General features: G+C 53.1%; 1 protein-coding gene across 6 annotated transcripts; it reads right to left on the reverse strand.

Moving 5' to 3' along the window:
* Positions 1 to 380: 380 nt before the first annotated feature.
* LOC116745008 (CMRF35-like molecule 8) lies at positions 381 to 22,839 on the reverse strand. Of its 6 annotated transcripts, none has more exons than XM_032615226.1 (8): positions 19,718 to 22,833; positions 15,537 to 15,760; positions 10,199 to 10,528; positions 9,363 to 9,510; positions 6,747 to 6,841; positions 2,890 to 2,927; positions 2,335 to 2,442; positions 381 to 1,500 (listed from the first exon to the last, which is right to left on the reverse strand). In XM_032615226.1, the coding sequence occupies exons 1-8, from the start codon at positions 20,116 to 20,118 to the stop codon at positions 1,366 to 1,368; spliced, it is 1,479 nt and encodes a 492-aa protein (XP_032471117.1). In that variant the 5' UTR covers positions 20,119 to 22,833; the 3' UTR covers positions 381 to 1,365. The 6 variants fall into 6 exon arrangements, with proteins under 6 accessions (XP_032471117.1, XP_032471116.1, XP_032471122.1 ...); XM_032615225.1 differs by having other exon boundaries at positions 15,537 to 15,763; XM_032615231.1 differs by lacking the exon at positions 19,718 to 22,833 and adding an exon at positions 17,481 to 17,615.
* Between the last annotated feature and the right edge of the window lie 968 nt (positions 22,840 to 23,807).

A 23,807-nucleotide genomic window follows, 5' to 3' on the forward strand; every position in this document is an offset into this window, starting at 1 on the left:
TCACAACCTTGGCTATGGCAATGATTTCTTGAATATGACCCAAAAAGCACAGGCAACAAAAGAAAAAATGGACAAATTGGACTTCATGAAAATTTTAAAGTTTTGTGCTCTAAAGACACTATCAACAGAGTAAAAAGGCAACCCACAGAATGAGAGAAAATATTTGCAAATCATGTATCTGACAAGGATTAACATCCAGGATACACAGACAACTAAAACTCAACAACTACCAAAAAATCAATTTGAAAATAGGCAAAAGGCTTGAACAGACATTTCTTCGAAGAAGATATACAAATGGCCAATAAGCACATGAAAAGTGCTCAACATCATTAATCACTTGGGAAATGCAGATCAAAATTGCAATGAGATACCACCTCACCTCCATTAGGGTAGCTACTATTAAAAAACAAACAGACAAAAGACAGGAATAAAAACCAAGTGTTGAAAAGGATGTGGAAAAATTGGAAACCCTTGTGCACAGTTGGTGAGAATGTAAAACGGTACATATGCGGCAGTTAAGAGTGTTGCAGTTCCTCAGAAATTAAAAATAGATTATCCTATGATTTAGCAATTTCACTTCTGGGTATATACCCAAAAGAATCGAAAGCAGGGTCTCGAAGAGATACTCGTACACCGTGTTCATAACAGCATTTTTCACGAGAGCTAAAACATAGAAGCACCCCTAGTATCTACTGACAGATGAATGGATTAGCATAATGTGATATGTACATAAATGGAATATTATTCAGCCTTCAAAAGAAAGGATTTTTCTTTTAATTTTTTCTTCTCTCTTAAGATACTTTAAGCTTTATTAATATCTCTCATATTAACAGTAAACCTAAGAGTCCAGAGAAACGCGCCGCTAGTTCGGGAGCCATGGGCAAGACTCTCTTCTCTCTGGGTCTTAGTCTCCTTGTCTGTAAGATGAGGGGCACCCAGCCTGCAGTGCCTTTATATGCTTCTGGCTCTGCATCAGTTCTCCCCACTCCCCAGCAATCCCAGACATTTCCATGGGGCTGTGATTTACAAAGCTATTCGAAGGTACCACCCTACATGAGCCACATCTTTTCCTGGAGTCACATGGGGCTGACCTCCTGCCGTCCACACACAGGGCTAAGACGGGAAAGATGCATCGAGAGCCAGTAGGATGGAAGGTTTCCCACAGGTCCATCCAGAGCCCCATTCCTGGTCATCCTCAATGAAGCCAGCCTGGCTGATGGCACAAGAGGGACAGTCCTGGGGAGCCCAGCTGCCTTGTCGGTCACCATCAAGGGGAGCAGGTGGAGGCAGACGTGGGTGGGGGCTGAGCCCCGGGCCTCCTGTGACCCACACAGCCCTCCAGTTGGCAAGGCTGGAGACACAAGCTTATGTCTTCTTAACCACGCTGTACACTGGCTCCTGCGTCTGGGGCTTCTGGGAGGGAATTCTGTCCGTCTTAGAATCCTGGCTTCGGGGATCAAATACCACTGAGGTGTAGTGAAGGTTTTCACTGGGGAGGCCCTGCAGAGACAGAGACCAGAGGTTCAGGAGAGGCAGGGGAAGCAGGAATCCCCAGCTTAGGGCCTTAGAGAGGTTCCACTGGGGGGGCGGTGGCTCCACCCTCCCCCACTGTCCTGGCCTCTTTCTCTTGCAAGGGCTGGTCTCCAAGATCCTGTCCACCCACCTGCTCCACCCGACCTGGTCAAGACACAGCACAAAGTCTCAGGCCTCAGAGCCGGGGGATTCCCTGGGGTTTACTTTGAGGTCATTAGTCACCAAGTTAGAAAAACAAGGATGTTGTTAGTCTCAGGGCCACGTGTCTGATGCTTAAATCTCCCCCTCATCTTCTCTAACAACTGATCCCTCAGCCTCTGCCTAAACTGTTCCACTAATGGGAGGCTTACGACCCTGGGCCGGGTGGGGTTGGGAGGCAGCCTCTTCCATCATTCTACTTTACAATGGCTGTGGGTTGACCCACAGGGGGTCATCGATAAAAATCTGAAAAGCAGAGTTCATACCAAAGAGATCATAGGACCAAAGCAGTGAGAAATCGCAGTCTTTGACATTGGGTGTATGGCACATGGTCGGTGCCTGATGAATGCTGTGCTTTACTGAGTACTGATTATCACCGGCCATTTCAACAGCTCCTTCATCTCCCACCCCACCCCCTCACCCCCAGCTACAAGGACAACAACCTTTGGCAAAATCTACACTTGCCCCGTTTTCTACGTGTCCTTGTCCTAGAGAAACAGTGTTGATCCCCTCACTCCCCTCTCTGCCTGCTGCCACCCCACTAGGTGATGCCTCTATCATAGCCCGGGGTCCCTGTGACAGGAGCTGGGCCCTTGCACTCACCAAGTTGCTGTATTCCACCTCCTCCTGTGTGGGTCGAACGGGCTGTTCCAGAAGGGGCCACATCTGCAGCTCTAGATTCTCATAGCAGGGTTCACTCCGCTCAGTATCCTAGGGTGGGCAGGAGGTGTGGGGGCTTGGTGGGTGTCCACAGAGCCCCTCCGTGGTCCAGCCCAGAGTGCCCGCTGTCCTTCCTTCTCTGCAAGCATCTCCCCTTTCCCTCTCTGCTCTGAGCGTCCCAGTCTTCCCACTCGGCCTCCCCCTTCCCACACGCTGGTCCTCTCAGGGGAGAATTTGAATGGTCAGGTCAACAGCTGGGCTGGGAGGACTCTCCCTCACTCCACTTTCCCCTGGGGTGGGAAGAGACTGGCTAGAGTTCATGATGACCCAATGACCAGATCTCCCAGGCGTTGTTCATCCTGTTCGGAGTGAGCACCTCGCTCCATCCATGTGTGATCCACACAGACCTCCACTGGCTGATGGGACAGTTCAGGCCCCCAACATCCTCTGTGCTCCCCGCAGCTACCCAGACACTCCTCCTGCAGTAGCCTTTCTTACCTGACTGGGGTTCTGGGGAGGCTGTGGATTCTCACCAGCTAAAGAGACAAGAGAAGAGAAAGGAGGTCGAAGCCCAGCGCAAGGCAGGGATGGGGATCCCTACGGTCCAACCGGAGGAAGGCCTTTCCCTAGAGACTTCAGCCCTGGGGACCTACTGCCTCAGGCCGGTAGCATGGTAGGAACTCAAGGGTTTGTTGAATGGGTGAATTAGTCAACGAGGACATGAATGACTAAACAAATGAGCAGGAAGGACCCAGCGTGGGGAGAGGGGCCAAACAAAGGTAGTTCTCCAAACAGTCACTCATAAAAATGTTCCCCAGGGACTTCCCCTGCAGTCCCCTGGTTAGGACTCCACGCTTCCAATGCAGGGGACTGGGGTCGAGCCCTGGTCGGGGAAGATCCCACATGCCACGGAGCAACTAAGCCCGTGCGCCACAACTACTGAGCCTGCGCTCTAGAGTCCGTGAGCCACAACTAATGAAGCCTGCACGCGTAGAGCCCGTGCGCCGCAGCAAGAGAAGCCACCGCAGTGAGAAGCTGGCGCACCGCAAGGAGGAGTAGCCCCAGTTCACCGCAGCTAGAGAGAGCCCGCGCACAGCAACAAAGACCCAACGCAGCCAAAAAAAAAAAAATTTATGGTACGTATTTTTTTACCGCAATTAAAAAAAAAATGCAGATCTGCAGGCCCCACTGCTGATGTACTAAATTATCAACGGTGAGGATGAAGTCCAGCTATCTGTGTTTTAACAAAGCCCTAAATTTGTTTAAATAAAATAATAAAATAAAAGGCAGTGTCCTTGGGCTTCCCTGGTGGCGTAGAGGTTGAGAGTCCGCCTGCCGATGCAGGGGACGCGGGTTCGTGCCCCAATCCGGGAAGATCCCACGTGCCGCGGAGCGGCTGGGCCCGTGAGCCATGGCCGCTGAGCCTGCGCGTCCGGAGCCTGTGCTCCGCAACGGAAAAAGGCAGTGTTCTTGTGGAGACCTAGAGCCACATCAAACTATACAAAGTCACAAGGGTCATCTGCTCTGACCCCTGGCCTGGGCGTCCACCCCTCCCAGACACGAGGCCCTGTCAGCTCTGAGGGATCGCAGCTCAGGTCACACAACCTTTTGTTTCTGGCTCCTGCAGCGTGGCTCTGCAGGTGTCCTGCCTCCGAGCAAAACTCTGTGCACCCCTGGCCCTTTCATCCTGGAGCCCCAGGAGCCGATGGGGACAGGTGATGCACACACAGCCAGAATGTCCTATAGGTCGAGGCGCACCGCCAGGCAACTCCAGAGCCCAGTCCACTAAACGCTGCGGGGAGACACTGTCCAGCCTCAGGGAGGGAGCCCCAAAGTCAAAGGTGAGATACCCACCTTCAGGAGACACAAGGGCACGTATGACAGAAGTGTTTGCTAAGCCCCATCAGTTGACTCAGCAGAACATGCAACCAGGGGCTCTGAGATATGAACACATTTTGTTCCAAATGCTGCAGGCGGGTGCCCCACTACCCTCCGTCCCTTCAGCTGAGATGGGTGATTTGATGATAAGGAGGAAGGGGGCTGGTGAGGAAGGGATGGGAGTCCATTCCTGGGGAGGGAAGTTGGCATTGAAAGAGTTGGGTGGCAGCCAGCTGGACGGGAAGCACCCTGAAGGTGGAGCCAGTCTACCCTGGTCATGACAGTGTCCCCAAGAGCCCGGTACAGGCCCTTGTGCACAATAGGTGCTCAGGACAGCTTTGCTGTGGGAATGAATGAATGAACAAGAGTGGGCTGAGGGGAAAACCATGAGTGGGTGGTAGGGCAGGCAACAGGCTGAGGCGGGAGGGGCAAGGACACTGGGTAAACAACCCCAGATGCAGCCAGGAGACAGGAGCTGCGACGCAAAGCAGGGGAGGGACAGTCAGGCTACATGAACAGAAAACCTTTCTCGTGTTGAACAAAGATCACGTAACAAGGTGTGATCCACCCGCACAAGTCAACTCTGAGTCAGGGATTTTCGGAAGAACATTGTTAGCAGGGAAAATCATACAATATGTTAAGGTTTAAAAGTGGAATTACAGGGCTTCCCTGGTGGCGCAGTGGTTGAGAGTCCGCCTGCCGATGCAGGGGATGTGGGTTCGTGCCCCGGTCTGGGAAGATCCCACGTGCCGCGGAGCGGCTGGGCCCGTGAGCCATGGCCGCTGAGCCTGCGCGTCCGGAGCCTGTGCTCCGCAACGGGAGAGGCCACAACAGTGAGAGGCCCGTGTACCGCAAAAAAAAAAAAAAAAAAAAAAAAAAAGTGGAATTACAGTATGATGCAAACATTTTAAGAAGTCAGATGTGCAAAAGGGACTGCAAGGACGTGACTCAAATGCCCGTGGTTGGTTTTCTCTAGGTGGTGCGAGCTTCCGTTTTTATTTACTAGGGTGAATTTATTTCCTTCTTTGTGCTTTACTTACTTTTCCAATTTTCTACAGTGATCACGCATCCCTTTTTTAAGCGGGGGTGGGGGGGGCGGGGCGGTGCTTTTTAGGTGAAAGGGCACTGTGGAGATGGCTGGGGCCCACAGACCTGAGGCAATCCAGGCTGGGAAAATCCCCATGTGGTAAGCAGTATGGGTTGAAGTTTAGGGGGAGGGTTCCCAAAAATGATATGTGAGCAGCAGATGGGGAAGAAGAAGTGGTTTTCTTTCCATCCACCATGGATACATATGCTGAGGCTGATTTCTCTCCTAAAGGCCTGAGCTGTGCTGGGGGGAGAGGCTGAACCCCACGGGGATGTTGGAGGTGGGAGAGTAATGCAGGGTCCCCTCTACCCGGCCCCCAGAAAGTACCAACTCCCAGTTAGCACTACAGCTATGGAGCAGAGCAAGCTTGAAAGGCTCAGCATTGGTAACTACGCACGAACATCCCCCCAGAACCCTGTGCGCATGGAATCAAGAACCGTCAGCACGGTGAGAAAACTTAAGGCTCACGTTCCATCTCGGGCAGAAACCGGCTGTCCTCCAGGGGACAGCTGGGCCTCCAGCCAGCAACAGGACCACAGCTTCACCGGTTCCTCTGTTCTTCTGTTTATTTAAATTTGCTCAACTGTTTATTGAGCACCTACTTACTGAGCACTGGACAGGATGCTGGGTGCACCCTACGTTCTCTCTTTTAATCTGAGCTCAGAGAAGAGTGACTGGAGCTTCCTGGGGTGCCCAACGTGACGATATTAAATAATACATTCATTCAACAAATACTGTACTTTCTCGAGTCAGGGTCCCTGATCTTAAGGAGTCGCACGGGCTGGTGGGCAGGTGGGCATGGAAGCAGGTGTGACAATCTGGTGTGAAAAGGGCTATCGTGGTGGAAGAACCGAGGTCCACCCGGAAAGGGCCTCTAAGCTGCTCTTGGGGGGCCAAGAAAAGTCCCAGAGGAAAGGAAATCTGAGAGCAGAGCTTAGGGCCCAGCAGGAGTGAGCCACAGAGAGGCAGGGGGGCACCCCAGGCGCCCAGAGCAAACGCAGAAGTTGGGAAACAGCTGCCTTCCAGCTGTTCCAGAATGTAAGGACGGGCAGGTTGCAGAGGGCCTTCAGTGTCCCGTGGGGACCTGGACTTTGGAGAGTGTGGGAGGTCACAGAAGGGTTTAGACAGAAGAGGGACACTGCTTCACAAGCACCCACCCCAGGCCCCGCTGTGGGAAACGCCTCTTTTCGGGGAGCCATCTCCCACAGCCTGGATCTGCCATGCCAGGACACCGCCTCTGGGGTCTGCCCTCTAGGGTCACCCAGGATATGTGGTGTCAGGGGATGCATCTGAAGACCATTCTGGGAACCAGGACACAGAGCCTCAGATACCAGAGGCTGTGGGCGGGGCCTGCCTACCCCGGGGCGGCAGGTGTAAGGAACTCACTCACATTTGATCCGTCTCTGAACCATTCTCCAGGCCAGCAGTGAGATGCCCCCCAACAGAAGCAGCAGAAGTGCTAACAAGGCCAGCAGCACTTGGAGCCTGAGGGGAGAGAGGGTGAGGTGGGGCATCACGCCTTCCCTCTCTTGTTCAATAGATAGATAAGGTCCCATTGAAAAAATGTAGATGGTATAAGGTCTCCTTTCTACACATCCCCCATCTACCTAAATCCCCCCCCCCCACACACACACAGTATACCTAAGAACCTTCCAGAGGCTCTTTATTCAGATACAAGAAAATACGAATGTACATTATTTTTACATATGTCCTTTTTTCACACAAAAGAGGCAGGGTATAAACACTAGTTTTTGTTTTTTTTTTTTGTGGTACGTGGGCCTCTCACTGTCGTGGCCTCTCCCGTCGTTGCGGAGCACAGGCTCCGGACGCGCAGGCTCAGCGGCCACGGCTCACGGGCCCAGCCGCTCCGCGGCATGTGGGATCTTCCCGGACCGGGGCACGAACCTGTGTCCCCTGCATCGGCAGGCGGACTCTCAATCGCTGCGCCCCAAGGGAAGCCCTAAACACTAGTTTTTTTACTTAACAATGCATCTTGGAGAGCTTTCCATGTCAGTACATGAAGAAGTCCTTCGGGGTGTTTGTTTTGTTTTGTTTTGTTTTACAGCCGCATAGGATTCCATTGCATGGACGGACCATAAATTATTTAACTCTTCCCTCTCTATGGGCATTTCTCCCAGTCTATTGCAATTACAAACATGGCTGCAAAAACTCACCTTGTAACTATACCATTTCACACTTGGCCAAGCAGCAGCTGAGTTCCTGGGACGCTGACATAACTTGGGGTTTCTGGTCCCTCACTTGCTCGGGCCCCTTCTTTAATGCCTTGTTTGCATCCGTAATGTTCTAGTCTTTTCTTAAAGATGCACTTCCCCGCCCCCTGTAAATTGTATAGGCCTCAGCCATACAAAACCCAGCTCTGTCCCCCAGGTGTGCATCCACAGAGCCAGGTGGCATATTTGGGGGCTGAATTTCACCTTGCCTGTTATTAGGATTGTGACTTGGGTTGTCAGGAAGCCAGTGGAGGGGCCTTGGGGGTGTCATGTAATAAAGAACCTGACTGGCCTTTGCCCCTGGCTCCTGGAAGGAAGACTCTAAATCCTTGGGATTTTCCTAGTAATAGGAGTACGTTTGTTATTCACGAGCCCCTTAGATCTGCCTGAGTTCTTGCTGAGAGATGGCATGACCCAGGATGGAAGCTGGTCACCACGTAATCAGAGATTTGGGGCTCTGAGCCAGCCTGACCTTCAGGGAAGTGAAGGGGGGCTGGGGATTGCGGTCAGTCATGTGGAAAATGATTCAATCAGTCAGGCCTGTGTCATGAAACCCAAATAAAAACGATGAACACTGAGGCTTGGAGGAACTTCCTGGCCGGTGAACACATCAATGTCCTGGGAGGGCGATGCCCCCTGACCCCACTGGGAAAGGGCACGGAAACTCTGCATCCAGGATCCTCCCAGACCTCGCCCTGGGTGTCCCTCCATTGGCTGGTCCTGACATTTATCCTTTATGATAAAACTGTAAGTACAGCACTTCCCATGGGAACCCCCAAATTTGTATCCAATTGATCAGAAATGTGATGACCTGGGGAATCCCCAACGTGCTCTGGCATTTCTGAAGTCAGGCCGTCTTACGGCACTGAGCCCTAGGAGTCTCGTGGGACGCTGGGGTCTGTGCTAATTCCAGGTGGTCAGTGCCGGAATCACCTTGCAGGGCACCAGGTGGTGTCAGAATAGAGAGCCTGTGAACCCCAGAAATGGTTTCTGACAGTATGTATTTTCTGGGGAGAGAATCTATAAATGTTGTCAGATTCTCCTGGGGTTTCTGGCCTCCCCCCCCCCCCCCACCCCGCAAAAAAAAAGGATCGAGAATCTCGAATTTAGAAGAAAGAATCTAAGACTTTGGAATCTCACAAACTTGGCTTGGGAGCCTAGCCTGCCTCTGTGGCTGCATGACCCAGCCAATCACTTAACCTCTCAGAGCCTTGGTTTACTGGTCTGTAAAATGAGGGTGATAATGGTAAAGGTTGTGAGTAACAAGTGCGGACATTCAGGTGAGGCATTTAGTACGAGCCTGGTAGGATATCATCAGCTCTCATTAAATTTACTTTCCGGGCTTCCCTGGTGGCGCAGTGGTTGAGAGTCCGCCTGCCGATGCAGGGGACACGGGTTCGTGCCCCGGTCCGGGAAGATCCCACATGCCGTGGAGCGGCTGGGCTCGTGAGCCATGGCCGCTGAGCCTGCGCGTCCGGAGCCTGTGCTCCGCAACGGGAGAGGCCACAACAGTGAGAGGCCCGCGTACCGCAAAAAAAAAAAAAAAAAATTTACTTTCCCTCCAGCCATCCCCCAGCTTCCTTCCGGCCTGAGCCCTCTCTCAGAGCCCAAGGCAGGTTCACCCTGACCCCTACAACCCAAGCTAGGAGATGCAGACCGGCTTCCAGCCTGGATGCAAAGAGAGCCAGAGGTCCCCAGCCAAAGGGATGGGGCTCCCAGCCCCAAATGGACAAGAGGAAGCCCACCTCCAAGACATGGGGACTTAGGTGCCTTACCCCCACCCCTGCATGGCTTCCTCCTCGTTGCTGGCACTGTAGGTGGGATGCGCCATGGCCAGGGCGGTGAATGACATTGTTGAAATACTGATTGTGATTGTCGAGGTCTCGGCCACAGCAGTAGGGTGGGTTGGCACTGGTGCTGGTGCTGAAACACAAATCAGACCCAGGGAATGCTCTCTGACGCTCCCACCACTCGCCAATACCTTCTTTGTTTGATTTCACACGAAATGCTCACTCAGGAAGAGGGCAGGATGGAGGACCCTGCAGCCAAAGTCTCCCCAGGACCCTCCCGGGGCTGAGTGAGCATTTCCTAACAGGACGCAGGTCCCCAACAGCCCCGATTCCATCCTGCTGATGAGGTCAGGGTCCTCCGGAGGGCCCACAATCACTCCCACTCCCAGGCTCGTTCTCCCCCCACCCCAAGTCACAGCCACACGCTGCCTGCCAGAGACGGCTGTCTGGACTGCAGATCTTGTTAGCACCCCCGCTGCACTGGGCACCCGGCCACCACCCCCTCTCCACTCAGCTCCCACCCCCAGCACGCCCTCCTCTCTCCTTTGCACGCTCACTCTCTCAGCCTCCCCTTTCCCTGACAGGCACCTTCCCATCGCTCAAGACTGAGGAGAGGTGCCAGCGCCCTGGCTCTCTCCCTCTCTCTCTCTCTCTCTCTCTCTCTCTCTCTCTCTCACACACACACACACACACACGCACGCACGCACGCACACACACACACAGTTTGGTCTCTGATCAGATTTCTACCTTGGCTAATCCAACCTGACACTCTTCAGGTAACCCTGTTGCTGGTAGAGGGGGAAGGGGTGTGCACGGCTCACCTGGGGACACAGACACCACAACCTGGACGGTGGGGTCAAGTGAAAATGGTACCGTGATCCCACACTTGTACGTTCCTGCTTGGTCCTCCCGGAGGCTCTCCAAGGTCACTGTGAAGGTGAGGTTTGCAGGATGGTCTCTGATGGACACGTGGCCCCGCATTACTTCTCTCTCTGGCTCTTTGGTCTCCACAGTCTTCCACGGTAACAAACATGGGGCTTTGCACCAGTATTTGCTATTGTCTTTGTATTTCTCCGCGTACCGACACTCCACGCTCAAGGATCCCCCCACGACGCCTGTCACTCTGCTGGGGCCCCTCAGGGACAAACAGCCTGGAAAACACAACCGAGTCTGGCTGTTCACTAGGTGGGCTTGGGTCAGGGGCGCGCTGGGGTCACCCCTCAGTGTTCCCCCATCTCATGCCAGCCACCTCCCATCAGCCAGAGAGTCCTTCCCCGTCCACGCTGTCACCCCTAAGATTTGATCACAGCAGCTCCTTCCTCCAGATCCCAATCTCCTTTCCTCTGCCCTTCCCACCCCTCACCAACCAGACACCTCCCACTTCCGAACTTATCTGAACAATAAGAGCTCGCCTCCAAGCACCCGGCTTTTCCTGAGGGACAGCATCTCGCCCTGAGGCCTGAAGAAGCCCTCACAGCAATCTGTTCCCACCGAGGGAATATGCACCAAGGCCAAGAAAGGGCTGCCAAATAGTGCACAAAAGAAGACTGGATACACTTGGTAAACTTTGTGGATTAAAAAAAACACCGGGCTTCCCTGGTGGCGCAGTGGTTGAGAGTCCGCCTGCCGATGCGGGGGACGCGGGTTCGTGCCCGGGTCTGGGAAGATTCCACATGCCGCGGAGCGGCTGCGCCCGTGAGCCATGGCCGCTGAGCCTGTGCGTCCGGAGCCTGTGCTCCGCAGCGGGAGAGGCCCGCGTACCGCAAAAAAAAAACCAAAAAAAACAAAAAAAAACAACAATCCTTCACACACACAGGAAGTTTACTGATGAAAGCCTTCATTTCATCCTGGGTCTTACTTCCGTTTGCGCAGCTCCTGTAGACTTAATTTTCAAGGGAAGCTAGTGTTTGTTTGTTCTTTTTTTTGGAACCTCGTGTTTTGTTTCTAAGATTTTACGTCTGCCATTTTCCCAGAGAGTCCTCAGCTAAGGGGAGTTGGGGGACGAAGACGATGCATGTGACGTTAATGCTAGCCACCAAGCCGAGGACACGCCCCCCTCCCTGATGCTTTTGGGTACCACTCCTCACACCCCTGTAATTCTGTGATCAGGCTCCCAGAGTGGTGGGGGAGGGGTGGCTTGCTCTCTTTCGCTAGAGTTAGAACTCTTTAATTTCACTTGCTTTTTCAGGTTCTTAAATCACATGAAGACGCTGGAATGTAAACTCCAGGGGCCTCCTTCTTATATCTTCAATGTCTACAAGTGCCCGACACATAGTAGGCCCTCAACAAACACTTGGGTGTGAGCACATCTCCCACCCCATGCAGCTCTCAGTTCACAGGTGTCCAAAGCTGACTGCAAACTCCCATCCTCCTACTCCCGGGTGCCCATCAGGACGTCCTCTCCTGGCCTGGGTGGCAGACGCCCTTCAGAGAAACCTTTCCTAGCCCCGTCACAGGTGTGACGTTTCCTGAGATGCTCTGCAGCCATGGCCATGGTGAAGTGGAAAGGGCAGCAGAAGAATCTGGGTTTTGTCGGTACTATGACATATCTGCTGTGTGTTCTGGTGGCAAGTAACTTAACCTCTCTGAGCTTCAGATGCCTAATCTGCTATGTGGTGATGATCGGTAAGCCTCACATGACATTTGGGGGTGTTGAATGAGATAATGGGTGTAAAATGCCTGGCAAATAATATTAGGTTGAACCATACGAAATTGCTGACATTCTACTATTTTTGATGAAGAAAAAAGGAATTTCAGAAAATTCAATCTAATAAAAATAGATAATCCTCTGTCCAGCTGAATGAAGACACGAAAAGATAAAATAATCACAGAGACAGAGAAAATTAAAAGAATCAGAGACGGTCCTTTGCAGAAATTCTCTACAGATAAATGTGTAAATCTGGATGAATGTGTGATTTTCTAGAGAAACAAAAATCAGTAAAATTGACACATACCAAGTGCTTAATAGATAAATGTCTATCCCAGACCTTCCTTCACATAAGATGCTGCCCCTGGCCCCCACATCCAGACTCGATTCCCTGCCTCTCCTTCACTGTGAATTGTCACCTTTCTCTGCCTGGCTCTCAGCTCCCCTCCCTGGTCTGGGTCACCCCATCACCCCCACCCACAGTACCCAACCATCTGTCTCCATGGTCTACCTTCCCTTTGCTCTACCTCTCTGTCTCTCTTTGTTTCTCTCCCTGTGTCTCTGTCTCTCTGTTTGTCCTTCTCTCTCTCCATCTGTCTCCCTCACTGTCTCTTTTTTTCTGTCTCTGTCTGTTTCTCTGTCTCTCTGTGGGTCTCTGTCCCTGTCTCTCATTATCTCTCTCTCCCTGTCTGTCTGTCCCTCTCTGTCTATCTGTCTGTCTCTATCTCTTCTAAGAGGATGCTCATTTTTGTCCTAATGTTTTACTTTAGAAGCGCAAAGTCTCATCCCATTAAATCCCAGATAAACGAGTGAATCATCCAGCGCAAGAAGACGAGAGAGGAACGCATGCATACGCACCCAACCCAGGAGAAAAGAGTAAAGCCAGAGCAGAAGTTAGTAAATTAGGAAAAGAAAAACCATGGAACTAGTACATACACCGAAAAGCTGATTTTTCTTTTGGGAGAAACAAACAACAAAATAGACATTCTTGTGAGTAGCTAGATCAAGAAAAAAAGGAGAAGACACGCATACACAATTAAAAAGAAAATAGTCCGGGGTAATTTGCAAGTCTCTACAAAAACACTTGTAAACTTGGGCAAAACTGGTGATTTTCTAGGAAAGTATAAATCACCAGTATTAGCCCAGAAAAGATTTTTTTTAATGTAGACCAATACTGGTAAGTGTTATCAAGGGGTCCTTTCCCAATGATAACTATGTGAGGTGATGTAATTATTTCACAGTGTATACGGGTATCAAAACATCATCGTGATTATACGCCATAAATATACACAAGTTTATTCGTTAATTATACCTCAGTAAAGCTGGGGGGAAAGAAAAAAAGAAGAAGTTCCTTTTTCTTTCCTTTCCAAAAAAAGAGGAGCGAAACCCAGACAGTTCCACAAGTTAGTTCTCTCAAAACCTTCAAGGACCAAACAATCCCAATTTTATTTAAACATTTGCAGAGGATAAAGAAACAGGGAAACCTCCCTAATTCTTATCATGAAGTCCGTATAATACATCAAGACTAAAATCCAGCCAAATATCTTAATATAATTCGCCGCTTGAATAGTTCAAAGAAGAAAAAATTACAGGCATACTTAGACAATATTGCAGGTTTGGTTCCAGACCACCGTAGTAAAGCGAATATCACAATAAAGCAAGTCACGTGAAGTTTCTGGTTTATAAAAGTTATGTTTACACTATACTATGGTCTAGTAAGTGTGCGATAATATTATGTCTTAAAAAAAACAACGTACAGGGCTTCCCTGGTGGCACAGTGGTTGAGAGTCCACCTGCCGATGCAGGAGACGCGGGTTCACGCCCCGGTCCGGGAAGATCCCACATGCCACGGAGCGGCTGGGCCCGTGAGCCATGGCCGCTGAGCCTGCACGTCCGGAGCCTGTGCTCCGCAACGGGAGAGGCCACCACAGTGAGAGGCCCGCGTACCGCAAAAAAAAAAAAAAAAACAACGTACATACCTTAATTAAGAAATACTTCGCTAAAAAATGCTACCCATTATCTGAGCCTTCAGTGACTTGTCATCTTTTTTGCTGGTGGAGGGTTTGAAATATTGCAAGAATTACCAAAATGTGACAGAGACACGTAGCGGGCAAAAGCTGTTGGAAAAATGGAGTCAATAGACTTGCTTGATGCAGGTTTTGCCACAAACGTTCAATTTGTAAAAATTATACAAATAAACACACCAAAACAAACCAAAAGACCCCCCACAGTATCAATGGAACGCGATAAGGCGTGGCCTGTCATCATCTCTATAGATAATGAAAAGGCGAACGACACCTGATGCTGCTGTTTTTAAGAACACAGGGGATGCCTTCTTTACACTTAACAGAAACTCTGGACACCGGCCCAGTCAGGGACAAGGCAGGCATGACTGCTGCCGCCTCTCTCCTGGGCATCATTCTGGCCAAACCAGCCCGTGATCAATGAGGGAGGAAACCAGAGGAACAGCGAACCCACCATGCAGGCAGATCCCGCGAACACCCTAGAGGGTCAGTAGAAGAATGAGTGGTGGGACTTCCCTGGTGGGGAAGTTAAGACTCCCCACTCCCAATGCAGAGGGCCCAGGTTTGATCCCTGATCAGGGAACTAGATCCCACATGTATGTTGCAACTAAGAGTTTGCATGCCGCAACTAAGGAGCCGGTGACCGCAACTAAGGAGTCCACCGGCCGCAACTAAGACACAGCACAAACAAATAAATAAATATTTTTAAAAAAATGAGTGGTGAGAGGATGACCAGTTTCAAAATTAATACACAAAAACTCACAGCTTTCCTATCGACAACTAGTTGGCAAATAGAATTGAAGAAAACATCAATTTATAAGCAAAACGACCCCCAAATTTAAAATGCCGGGAATAAACCTAGCAAGACTGCAGGAGCAATCTGAGGAGAGCCCTGAAAGCTCCTGGAGGCTTAGGAGAGAAATAAGTGCAAGGACACCCTCTTCTGCCCGGAGCAAGCCTCCCCCTTCTGTCCCACAGCTGCTCTGCCCCACTCTCCCCATGGATGGAAGTCCCATCTCCCTTCCTTGGAGACCACTGGCCCCCTAGTCCTCAGGCCCCTGCCCCTCGAGCCGCCCTGGACAGTCATTCACCTCCATGACCCTGAGACGAAGGCCTGCCCCTGCCCGGTCCCCAAACTTCCTCCACCCCCTGGGACCCGTGAACCACAGGGCGCCTTCTGACAGTAAACACGTCCCTGGGTGCGCTTGGTGGTCACTCTGCCACTCACTCTGGTGTGTAATAATTCATCCCCAAACCTTCTGCAAAGCCCCTCCTCTGGGCCCACATCTTTGCCCCACTGTGGCTCATCTAAGGCCAGATGGATGCAGAAGGGGAGACAGACCCTCAGCCCTACCCCTCCGAGGATGTGTGTCTTATGCGGTGGACAGAGGGCATCCCATCCTGAGTCTCCTGACACCTCCTCTGCAGCTCTCGCGTTCGCACCCTCCCTCCGCCCCTGCCCCCCACCCCCCCACCGCAGCCCCTCACCTGGGACCCAGAGAAGCAGCAGAGCCAGGGGCAGCCACATGGCCTGGTACCACCAGGCCATCTCTCCAGCACAGATGTCGTGTGCAACAGCGCCAGGCCACAGCTGGCCCCAAGGCTTCAGTCCCCGCTCGAGGAGGAGTGTCAGGCCTCCAGGCTCCCACTTCTGCTTTTCTTCGTGCTTCGCTGCTTCCTCGTTCAGCTTCTTTTCAGTTCTGTTCCTGGAGCTGCTGAAAAGATGGAGGTCTTCGCTGAGGGAGAAAGGCGACCACCGGGGCCTGAGACGCCCCGGCCGTGTTACAGGTTCTGTACGTATTTCCAGTAAAGAGACCCTCCCCAGTCCCACAGCTCACCTCCTCTTCCCTCCCGCCCCCCAAACCACAGTGTCAAGGTCCCTCCTAATCCAGCCAGTAACTCCCTCAGTTTCCCCGTAGTCGGGGTGGTCAGGGTGAGCGCCCTGGGGGAGGAGCAAGGGCCCTGGACAGCACCCACAGAGCAACTGCCCTGGGGACCAGCACTTCCAGGAACACCCCCGGCTCAAGGCCTGGACCTCCAAGTTGGCACGATGACCCCAGAGTCCCTGAATGATTGCTCGTCTTGGACACATGTCCTCCACTTGGCCTGAAGATCCTCGGGCTGTGACCTTCCTTCCCATGCAGTTCCCACTGGACCCAGCTCAGGGCTGAGTACAGAGCAGGTCTCAGCAAGCCTGCAGGGACCCCTCCTTTGGGGATCTCAGACTCTAAATATACACACACATGTTCCTCGTGACAAGTGCTCGCACAGAATGGCCACACGAGCATAGGAAACTAGTCCTAAAGCGCGAGAGGGCTAATGTGTCACCTGAGGGCTTGCAGACAGCAACTCCGAATGCCGCCATCCGGAGTCCCTAGAATGCCCTTCCCTTCCTGCTCTGGCTCTAAAGTTTCCAGAAATGTATACCTTTCAGTTCAACCACCAAAAGTCATTGCCAAGGTCTTGAATGTCAAGGTTAAGGGGCAGATGCACCGGACTGAGAAGAAGCAGGAAGCTAGGCTGTGGCTTGTCCACGTACCGCTGGCGTGACCTTGACCAAAACCTGTGACTCCTGTAAAATGTTAATAATAATAGCTAGGGGCTTCCCTGGTGGCGCATGCCGATGCAGGGACACGGGTTCGAGCCCTGGTCCGGGAAGATCCCACATGCCGCGGAGCAGCTAAGCCCGTTCGCCACAACTACTGAGCCTGCGCTCTAGAGCCTGTGAGCCACAACTACTGAGCCCGTGCGCCACAACTACTGAAGCCCATGCGCCTAGAGCCCGTGCTCCGCAACAAGAGAAGCCACTGCAATGAGAAGCCGGTGCACCGCAACAAAGAGTAGCCCCCGCTCGCCGCAACTAGAGAAAGCCCGCGTGCAGCAACGAAGACCCAGTGCAGCCAAAAATAAATAAATGAAATAAATAAATTTATTTTAAAAAATAATAATAATAGCTAATTTGAGGAAGTAAATAGTATCATAATTATAAAAATACCTGAATATGGGGTAATGGTATCCTCAAGCCAGTTTTTTTCCCGACGGAATAAGTCTGTCCTCCAATGAAAGGCGATAGGAAAATAGGATTTGTTAGGGAGACATATGCTTTACAAATAGTCTACGGGATGCACTTGTCTTTAGAAAGAAAAGATAGAGAAACACTTGAACTACGGCAAAGAGCAAAGGGCCAGAGGAATTGATCCCCGCCACAGCCTCCTGGTCGCCCTGACCTGTCCACGAGCCCTCAGCAAGAAACAGAACGATGCAAATGTACCGCATGACATCAGAAAATTCAGCAAGTGGCACTTGCCCCACTGCTCCCTGGTGACCATTAGTGCACACGAGGTGGGGGGAGATGAAACCTGCCAGCTGCAGGCCTGAACCCTCTTTCTCGGGGTGGGGGGAGGGAGGCCCTGCAACCATAGAGCCCCTCACCAAGTTTGGGGTCCTGTTCCCCGTGTGGATGCACATGTTCAGAGACCAGCGGGCAAGGGTGACGTGGTGATGGATGGGGGCTCCCTGGGCAGACCGGCGGCAGCAGCATTGAGCCCCGAGAACGGTAAGGAGGGGCCAGAAAAGATTGAAGGGTGGGGCTGCTCGGCGGAACTTCCCTCGGCGCGGCAGCGCAGCCTAAGAGACGCCACCCCAGGAAGGTCAGCAGCTCCCCGTCAGCTCTGCCTCCTCTTCCTCCTGAGCTTGAAGGAAAGCCAGGGGGCCTTCAGGGAGGGAGTGTCTCACCCACTGCAGTGGGTCGACTGTGGCCAAGAGGCTGGGCTGAGAAGCAGGATGAAGCGGGTGCCTGCGGCTGGTGGTGAGAAGGGGAGCCTGACAGCCGGGTTAGTTGGCGATGGCGGAAGGGGGCCGCCGTGTCCGCTGAGCACCTGCTACTCTCCAAGTGCTTGCGTGGTGGTGGAACACACCCGCTCGGAGTTTCATCACTGCAAGATCCGTAGGGCAAAGGTACGGACTCCAAATGAGAAGCAGTCAGGGGCAGGGCGGCGGGGAGGGACGGATGGAGGATTGGGGGCATCTAGTTTCCCTTCCGCCACAGCCTGGGTGAGTCCGGCGTCCCGGCCTAACCCTGAAGCTCCCGCCTGGCCTGGCCTGCCTCTCTGGGGGGCTCCCCGGGACCGCCCACGCCTCGCCCTCCTGCCCTTCTCTAGGGAAGCTACCCCAGCGTGGCCTGACCCTCTGTGGGCCCAGGTAGCTTGAGCAGCCCATGTTCCGGGGCATCCCACAGTCCCAGGGCTACCGTCCACAGCCAGCGTGACGGCCGTACCATGCTGTTCTGCTTGGGTCTGGACGTGCAGTGGTTGAGACAGAGAGGAAGAGGAAGCTGTGGGTGAGCAGAGGGCTGGCAGTGCCAGCCAGGGGCCTGAGAGCCCTCACTGATCCCCCCTTGGAGGGATCCTCCAGGTTTCCTGTCCACAGAGCCCCTGCTCCACGCAGACCCTGTCCTTCCTTGCAGGTACCTGGACCTGGAGAGAATGTCTCCACCTTCAGGGAGGAGCTGGGATCGAGAGCCGGTGCACCAGGGGCCTGCGGAGCTCACCGGGCACCCGTGGTCAGGGGGTGGGGTGGCGTCCCTCTGGGGCTGCCCCTGGCTCAGCTGCAGAAGAGACGGCCATGAAGTCCTCAGGGTCATCACAGGGATGGGTCACCCACAGCGGCAGGGGTGTGGACGGCTCCCCAAGGCCATTCCTTCATCCTCAGCCTCCGCCATGCCTGCCACTCACTCTTTCACAGCCATACTCAGCCATCTTCGCAGAAGACGCCCTCCTTCCTCTGGCCTCTCTGAGCCCCCTCCTTCACCTCCGTGCCCTGCAATGCCTCTTTCTGTATTTGGTCACCTATGCCCAGGTGTCACCGCGTGCCCTCCTTTTCATGGAAAGACTGTGAGGCCTCACGAAAGCGGGGACCACACGGGGCCCCCATCGCCCCATGCTCACATGCCCACCGCACGTCCTGGGGAAGGGAAACCGGACTGGAGATCAATCCAGAGAAGGCCAGGGCGCCGAGGTCTCTCTCTCATCCTCTTGCCAAACTCCACCCCCAGAGAGAAGACAGGGATAGAAGTTAAAATGGTGTGAGCGTTAAATCCATCCAACCGAGCACGTAAGACGTGCGCTTCTCCTAAGTCACCTCTCAAACTAGGTTCAAGCAGAGGCCAGTGGTCTGCACACCTGGAAGGGAAAGCGCCGGCAGCGCCACGGACAAACAGCCCCCTCCCAGCTGCCCAGGGATGCACAGAGGGACAGGGGTCTAAGGGGGCAGCCTTCTCTCAGCGCTGGCTTCCAGCGTCTCTGCTGAATCACAGGTAATAATCTGAGATCTCTCCAGGGAGCAGGACTGAAAGTGTGGGGTGGGTGAGGGGAGCCTGCCTCCGGGGGACCCCTGACTGTGACAATGGGGACAGGACAGTGGGGAGGGTCCAGCCTTTGTGTCCCGGCCCTGAGCTGCATTCCGGCTTTTTGGGTACCCTTGTTCAGTCAGTTTCCCCTTCCGTGAAATGAGAACACTACTCCTCGCCCTGCCCCCTTCACGGGAGGCTTAAAATGAGATCAGAGACGTGAACGGGCTGGTCCATCACTTACTCTCCTGTTTCCTCAACACACGTCATGCACATGTGTTCACTTCTACTCCTCACAACCCAGAAAGATGAGATAACTTACTTGTAAGAACCCACGTCTGTCCGTAGTAATCCCCAAACTTCTGTCCACCAGACCATGACCCATGACTCAAAGGGTGGTGCCTGCACAGGGCAGGGCGGGGCAGGGAAAGAACCGGCTTCGAGAAGGCAGTGGAAGCTGCCCAAACTGCTGAGCCAGGGGCACAATGGTGAACAGGATGATGAGGCCACGGGAACCAAACTGATGACCTTGCCAGGGAGTACCCGTCCCCCTCCTGCCTCCCCACCACCACCGCCACCTTCTGCTTCCTTCTTCTTCCCAAGGGCCGCCCCAGGCAAAGACAAAACTGTCCCTGGCGGCCCTTGCCCCTGTGCTGAGGAAGAGTGGCGGGGGGGGGCTTGAAACAGCAGGTGGTCCATTAAAAAACTTCTAATATTTGACATTGAGGGGCACGCTTGGCCTTGGGCTTGAACGTGTGAGTTTCACGCGGAAGATGACCCCAGCTCCCAAGGCCTCAGGAAGGTCAGAAGCTTCCTCCCCACCCCCAGCACCCCTGTAACCATCCTGACCTCACTGCTCATCTGTCTCCACCACACCACAGCGACCTCCTCGCAGACATTTCCAGAAGCTGCTAGAATGTGTGTGTTTCAAAGGACCACTGCAGGCAAGCCAAGAGTTAACAGCACTTCATTATAGGGGAGCACTAACTATAGAAAAGCCCGTCTCTGCATTCGTGTTCCAAGGCAGCAGGCTGAGTATTGTACGTGCTGCCTGTTAGGAAAGAGAGAGCCAGAAGCGCTGATTCACCTTGCCCTGAGTCCTGTGTGTTCCCTTCATCTTTCTGTTTTCCTGTGCTGGCCTGAGACCCGAGAGGTCTAGCCCACTTCTGTTTTCTGAGCCTCTTAGTACTTTACCCAAAGAAGAGATTCCAAAAAAGGATTAATGAAAATTACAGCATTTAACAAATCAAGGCTTTTGATATGCAACACACACACACACACACACACACACACACAGAGCAAGAAATTGGACTATTCTTTAGACAGCTGCAAGATTTATAAAAATATTAATTCATGGTGTGGGCTGGTAACGGGACCCCGGTGTCAAGTTACGGGAAAGGTACCTTCTCTCCTTCCCAGAAGGGGAAGTCCCATAAATTCTGGGCCTTTAAGGAGAAATTCACTGAAAATAATGTCAATATTAAGTTTGAGGAAATGTTCTGAAATTGGGTTCTGGTAATGGTTGTATAACTCTGTAAATGGACTAGAAATTATTGAATTATACATTTAAAAGGAGTAAACTTGATGGAAGGTAAGTTATACCTAAATTTTTAAAAAGCAAAGTTGAAGCCCGTTGTGAAGGGAACCAGAAGGCCCTCTCTCTACCGCACCCTGACCCCATCCATCATCTTGACCCAGGCCTGCCTTTCTCCTTGGGTCCCCCCCCCCATCCGCCCCTCCCCCACTTCCTGATCAAACGCTTCTACATCAAAGAGCTGATTGCCTCCTTCCTGCAAAACTGAAAGGGAACAGGAGAGGCTGTCAAGGTGCCAGAGATAAAGTCATCAAAAAACTTTCAACAGAGGGGATGAGTGTCCGTACCTCGCTCTCCCTGGGGAGCGAGGAATTAAGTGCAGGGGTGCGGTTGCTGTTTGTCGGTAGAGCTGCAGGCAAGATCTACTTACTGCCTTGGCCAGGCCTCCACCCTCCGTGTGCCCAAACCATGCCTATCCGCTCCATCACACTCTGAATTCCAGTGCCTTCTGTGCTTCAACTCCTGTCTGCCCACCTGGCTCCATCTCTGCTTGTCTGTCCCATTTCTGGTTGGCCCCAAGGGGACACACGAGGGCCCCCGGAGACTCAGGGTGACGGGGAGGGGAGTGAGTAGGGGCAGTGGAACTGGGGTGGACCAGATGACCAAACCTAGCCTTGGAACAGGCAGGTTATGGGGCAGTGCTGGGAGGTCCAACAGGCCTGGTCCTAATTCCCAAGGTGGCCGGAACCAGGGAATACCAGTCAGTCAGCCAAGAAGCAGTGCAGCAGGGACTAGAGAAGTTGCTTTCCTTAGAACCTCGGCAAAGACGCAACTGGCCAGCCATGGGCGGCCCCTGTCGCCATCTGTCGGTGATTTCCAAAACTGCCGGCTTTCTGGGGCAGGTAACTTTGTTCCCGTCTCTGCAAGTCAGGAAGTAGAGAGGCTTCTGTCCGGGTATCCAGGTGTGTGGCACTGATCCTTCCAGATCCGCCAGCCAGTAGACCAGGAGCAAGAGGAAGGCTCCAGTCCCTTAGAAAGAAGATGTAGGGCCTTCAGAGAGGCAGGCTGGCCCTCCGTGGTGGAGAAGGAGGGGATGAAAGCAGAAGGGGTGGAAGGGATGGAGAAGGAAACGGGGCGGTGCCCAGCTCGCAGACCAGGAGGGATGGCAGATGCCAGAGCTCAGGCTCCGGGGTCTCTCGGGCTCCTGGTTCGCAGCCAGTGAGACCAGGAGGGGCTCAGATGCCCAACTAGACCACCAGCTCTCAGGCCAGCCTGGGACGGTCCAGCTGCCCCATTAATGTGGGCACGCTGTTGCTCCAATTCCTGCCTCCTTTGGACTGTTCTAGAGGAGGGGTGGGGCTGAGGCTGCAGGTGTGGGGGAGGAGCAGCCTCACCTCCGGTTGGGAAGCAGAGACAGGGAAGTGGGTCTCACACACCCCTGCCCTCGCCTGCCGGTAACGTCCTCCACTGCAAGGATGTGGGTTCAGGGCTGCACCACCCCAAGGCTCCCTGCTGACAGGAAGCCCTTTCTGAGGATGTATTCTGGCCACAGGGACTCAAGGATGAAAGCTTAAACGCTGCTGAGGTTTCCAGGTCTAGATAACAGGAGGCTCAGCTCTTGTCACGGGCAGAGTGCATGTTTGTATGTACGTGGGGGAGAGGGTAGGAGACATAGCACAGCACTGAGGGGGCCTGGTGGTGTGAAGCAGAGAGAGGCATAATCCTGGTACGGCTTCCCAATTCCGCTCACCACATTTGTTTACACAGAAGCTGGCAGGGGTCTTAACCCTGGATGCATATTAGAATCTCTCGGGGAGCTTTTAAAATTTTTTTTATAATGTTCTACGTCAATTACACCTCAAGGTTTTTTAAAAAAATTAACCAATTTATTTATTTTTGGCTGCGTTGGGTCTTCGTTGCTGTGCGCGGCGCGGGCTTTCTCTAGTTGTGGCGAGCGGGGGCTACTCTTCTTTGCGGTGTGTGGGTTTCTCATCGCAGTGGCTTCTCTTGTTGCAGAGCACAGACTCTAGGTGCGCGGACTTCGGTAGTTGTGTCATGAGAGCTCAGTAGTTGTGGCACATGGGCTTACTTGCTCCACAGCATGTGGGATCTTCCCGGACCAGGGCTCGAACCCATGTCCCCTGCATTGGCAGGCGGATTGTGAACCACTGTGCCACCAGGGAAGTCCCTTGGGGAGCTTTCTTAAAACATCCTTGCCTAAGCACTTCCTCCATCTCCCTCCCCCTTTTCCCTACCCAACTGCACCTGGAGATTCACACTCAGCTGGTCTGGGTGGAGCCCTGGCATGGCATCATGCTCTGAGGGAGACGGAGGAGAGAGAATGCTGCAGGGGGAGAAAAGAGGTTTCAGACAAACCCTGGACACATCCAGGAGCAGGTGGAGGAAGCACAGAAGTCTGCCGGGGAACTCAAATCAGGGAGCCACTCTCTAACCCCTAGACCACCAAAACGTTCCCGAGAAGGAGAGGGCTCAAACAGGGGGACTTGACGTGACTGGGGGATTTGGTGTCCCATCCCCAGTCCTTCCACAGGGTCAGATCCATAAAGGTGGCTCTGAAAATGAATGGATGGATGGATGGATGGATAGATGGATGGATGGATGGATGGATGGATAGATGGATGGATGGATGGATGGACGGACGGACGGATGGACGGATGGATGGATGGATGGATGGATGGATGGACGGATGGACGGATGGATGGATGGATGGATAGATGGATGCTGAGGGTGATTAAGAGTGTAGACTCTGGGTCTCACTGTCTGGCCAGCCCTGCCTATCCTAGGAAAGCCACATCTTTCAAAGGCGCAGCCCACCCCTTCCCCTCAGACTTTGTCCATGGACCCCTACCTCTACCCC

The sequence above is a fragment of the Phocoena sinus genome, chromosome 20 (genome assembly GCF_008692025.1).
Source record: "Phocoena sinus isolate mPhoSin1 chromosome 20, mPhoSin1.pri, whole genome shotgun sequence".
NCBI classification, from domain to species: Eukaryota; Metazoa; Chordata; class Mammalia; order Artiodactyla; family Phocoenidae; genus Phocoena; species Phocoena sinus.

Coding starts and splice junctions, on each gene's coding strand:
- LOC116745008 (XM_032615225.1), bottom strand. CDS start 20,118: ATGTCAAATATTAGAAGTTTTTTAATGGACCACCTGCTGTTTCAAGCC. Junction 2,928..6,746: donor GGTTCAGAGACGGATCAAAT/GTGAGTGAGTTC, acceptor TTGTCTCTTTAG/CTGGTGAGAATCCACAGCCT. Junction 2,443..2,889: donor CTCCCCAGAACCCCAGTCAG/GTAAGAAAGGCT, acceptor TGCCCACCCTAG/GATACTGAGCGGAGTGAACC.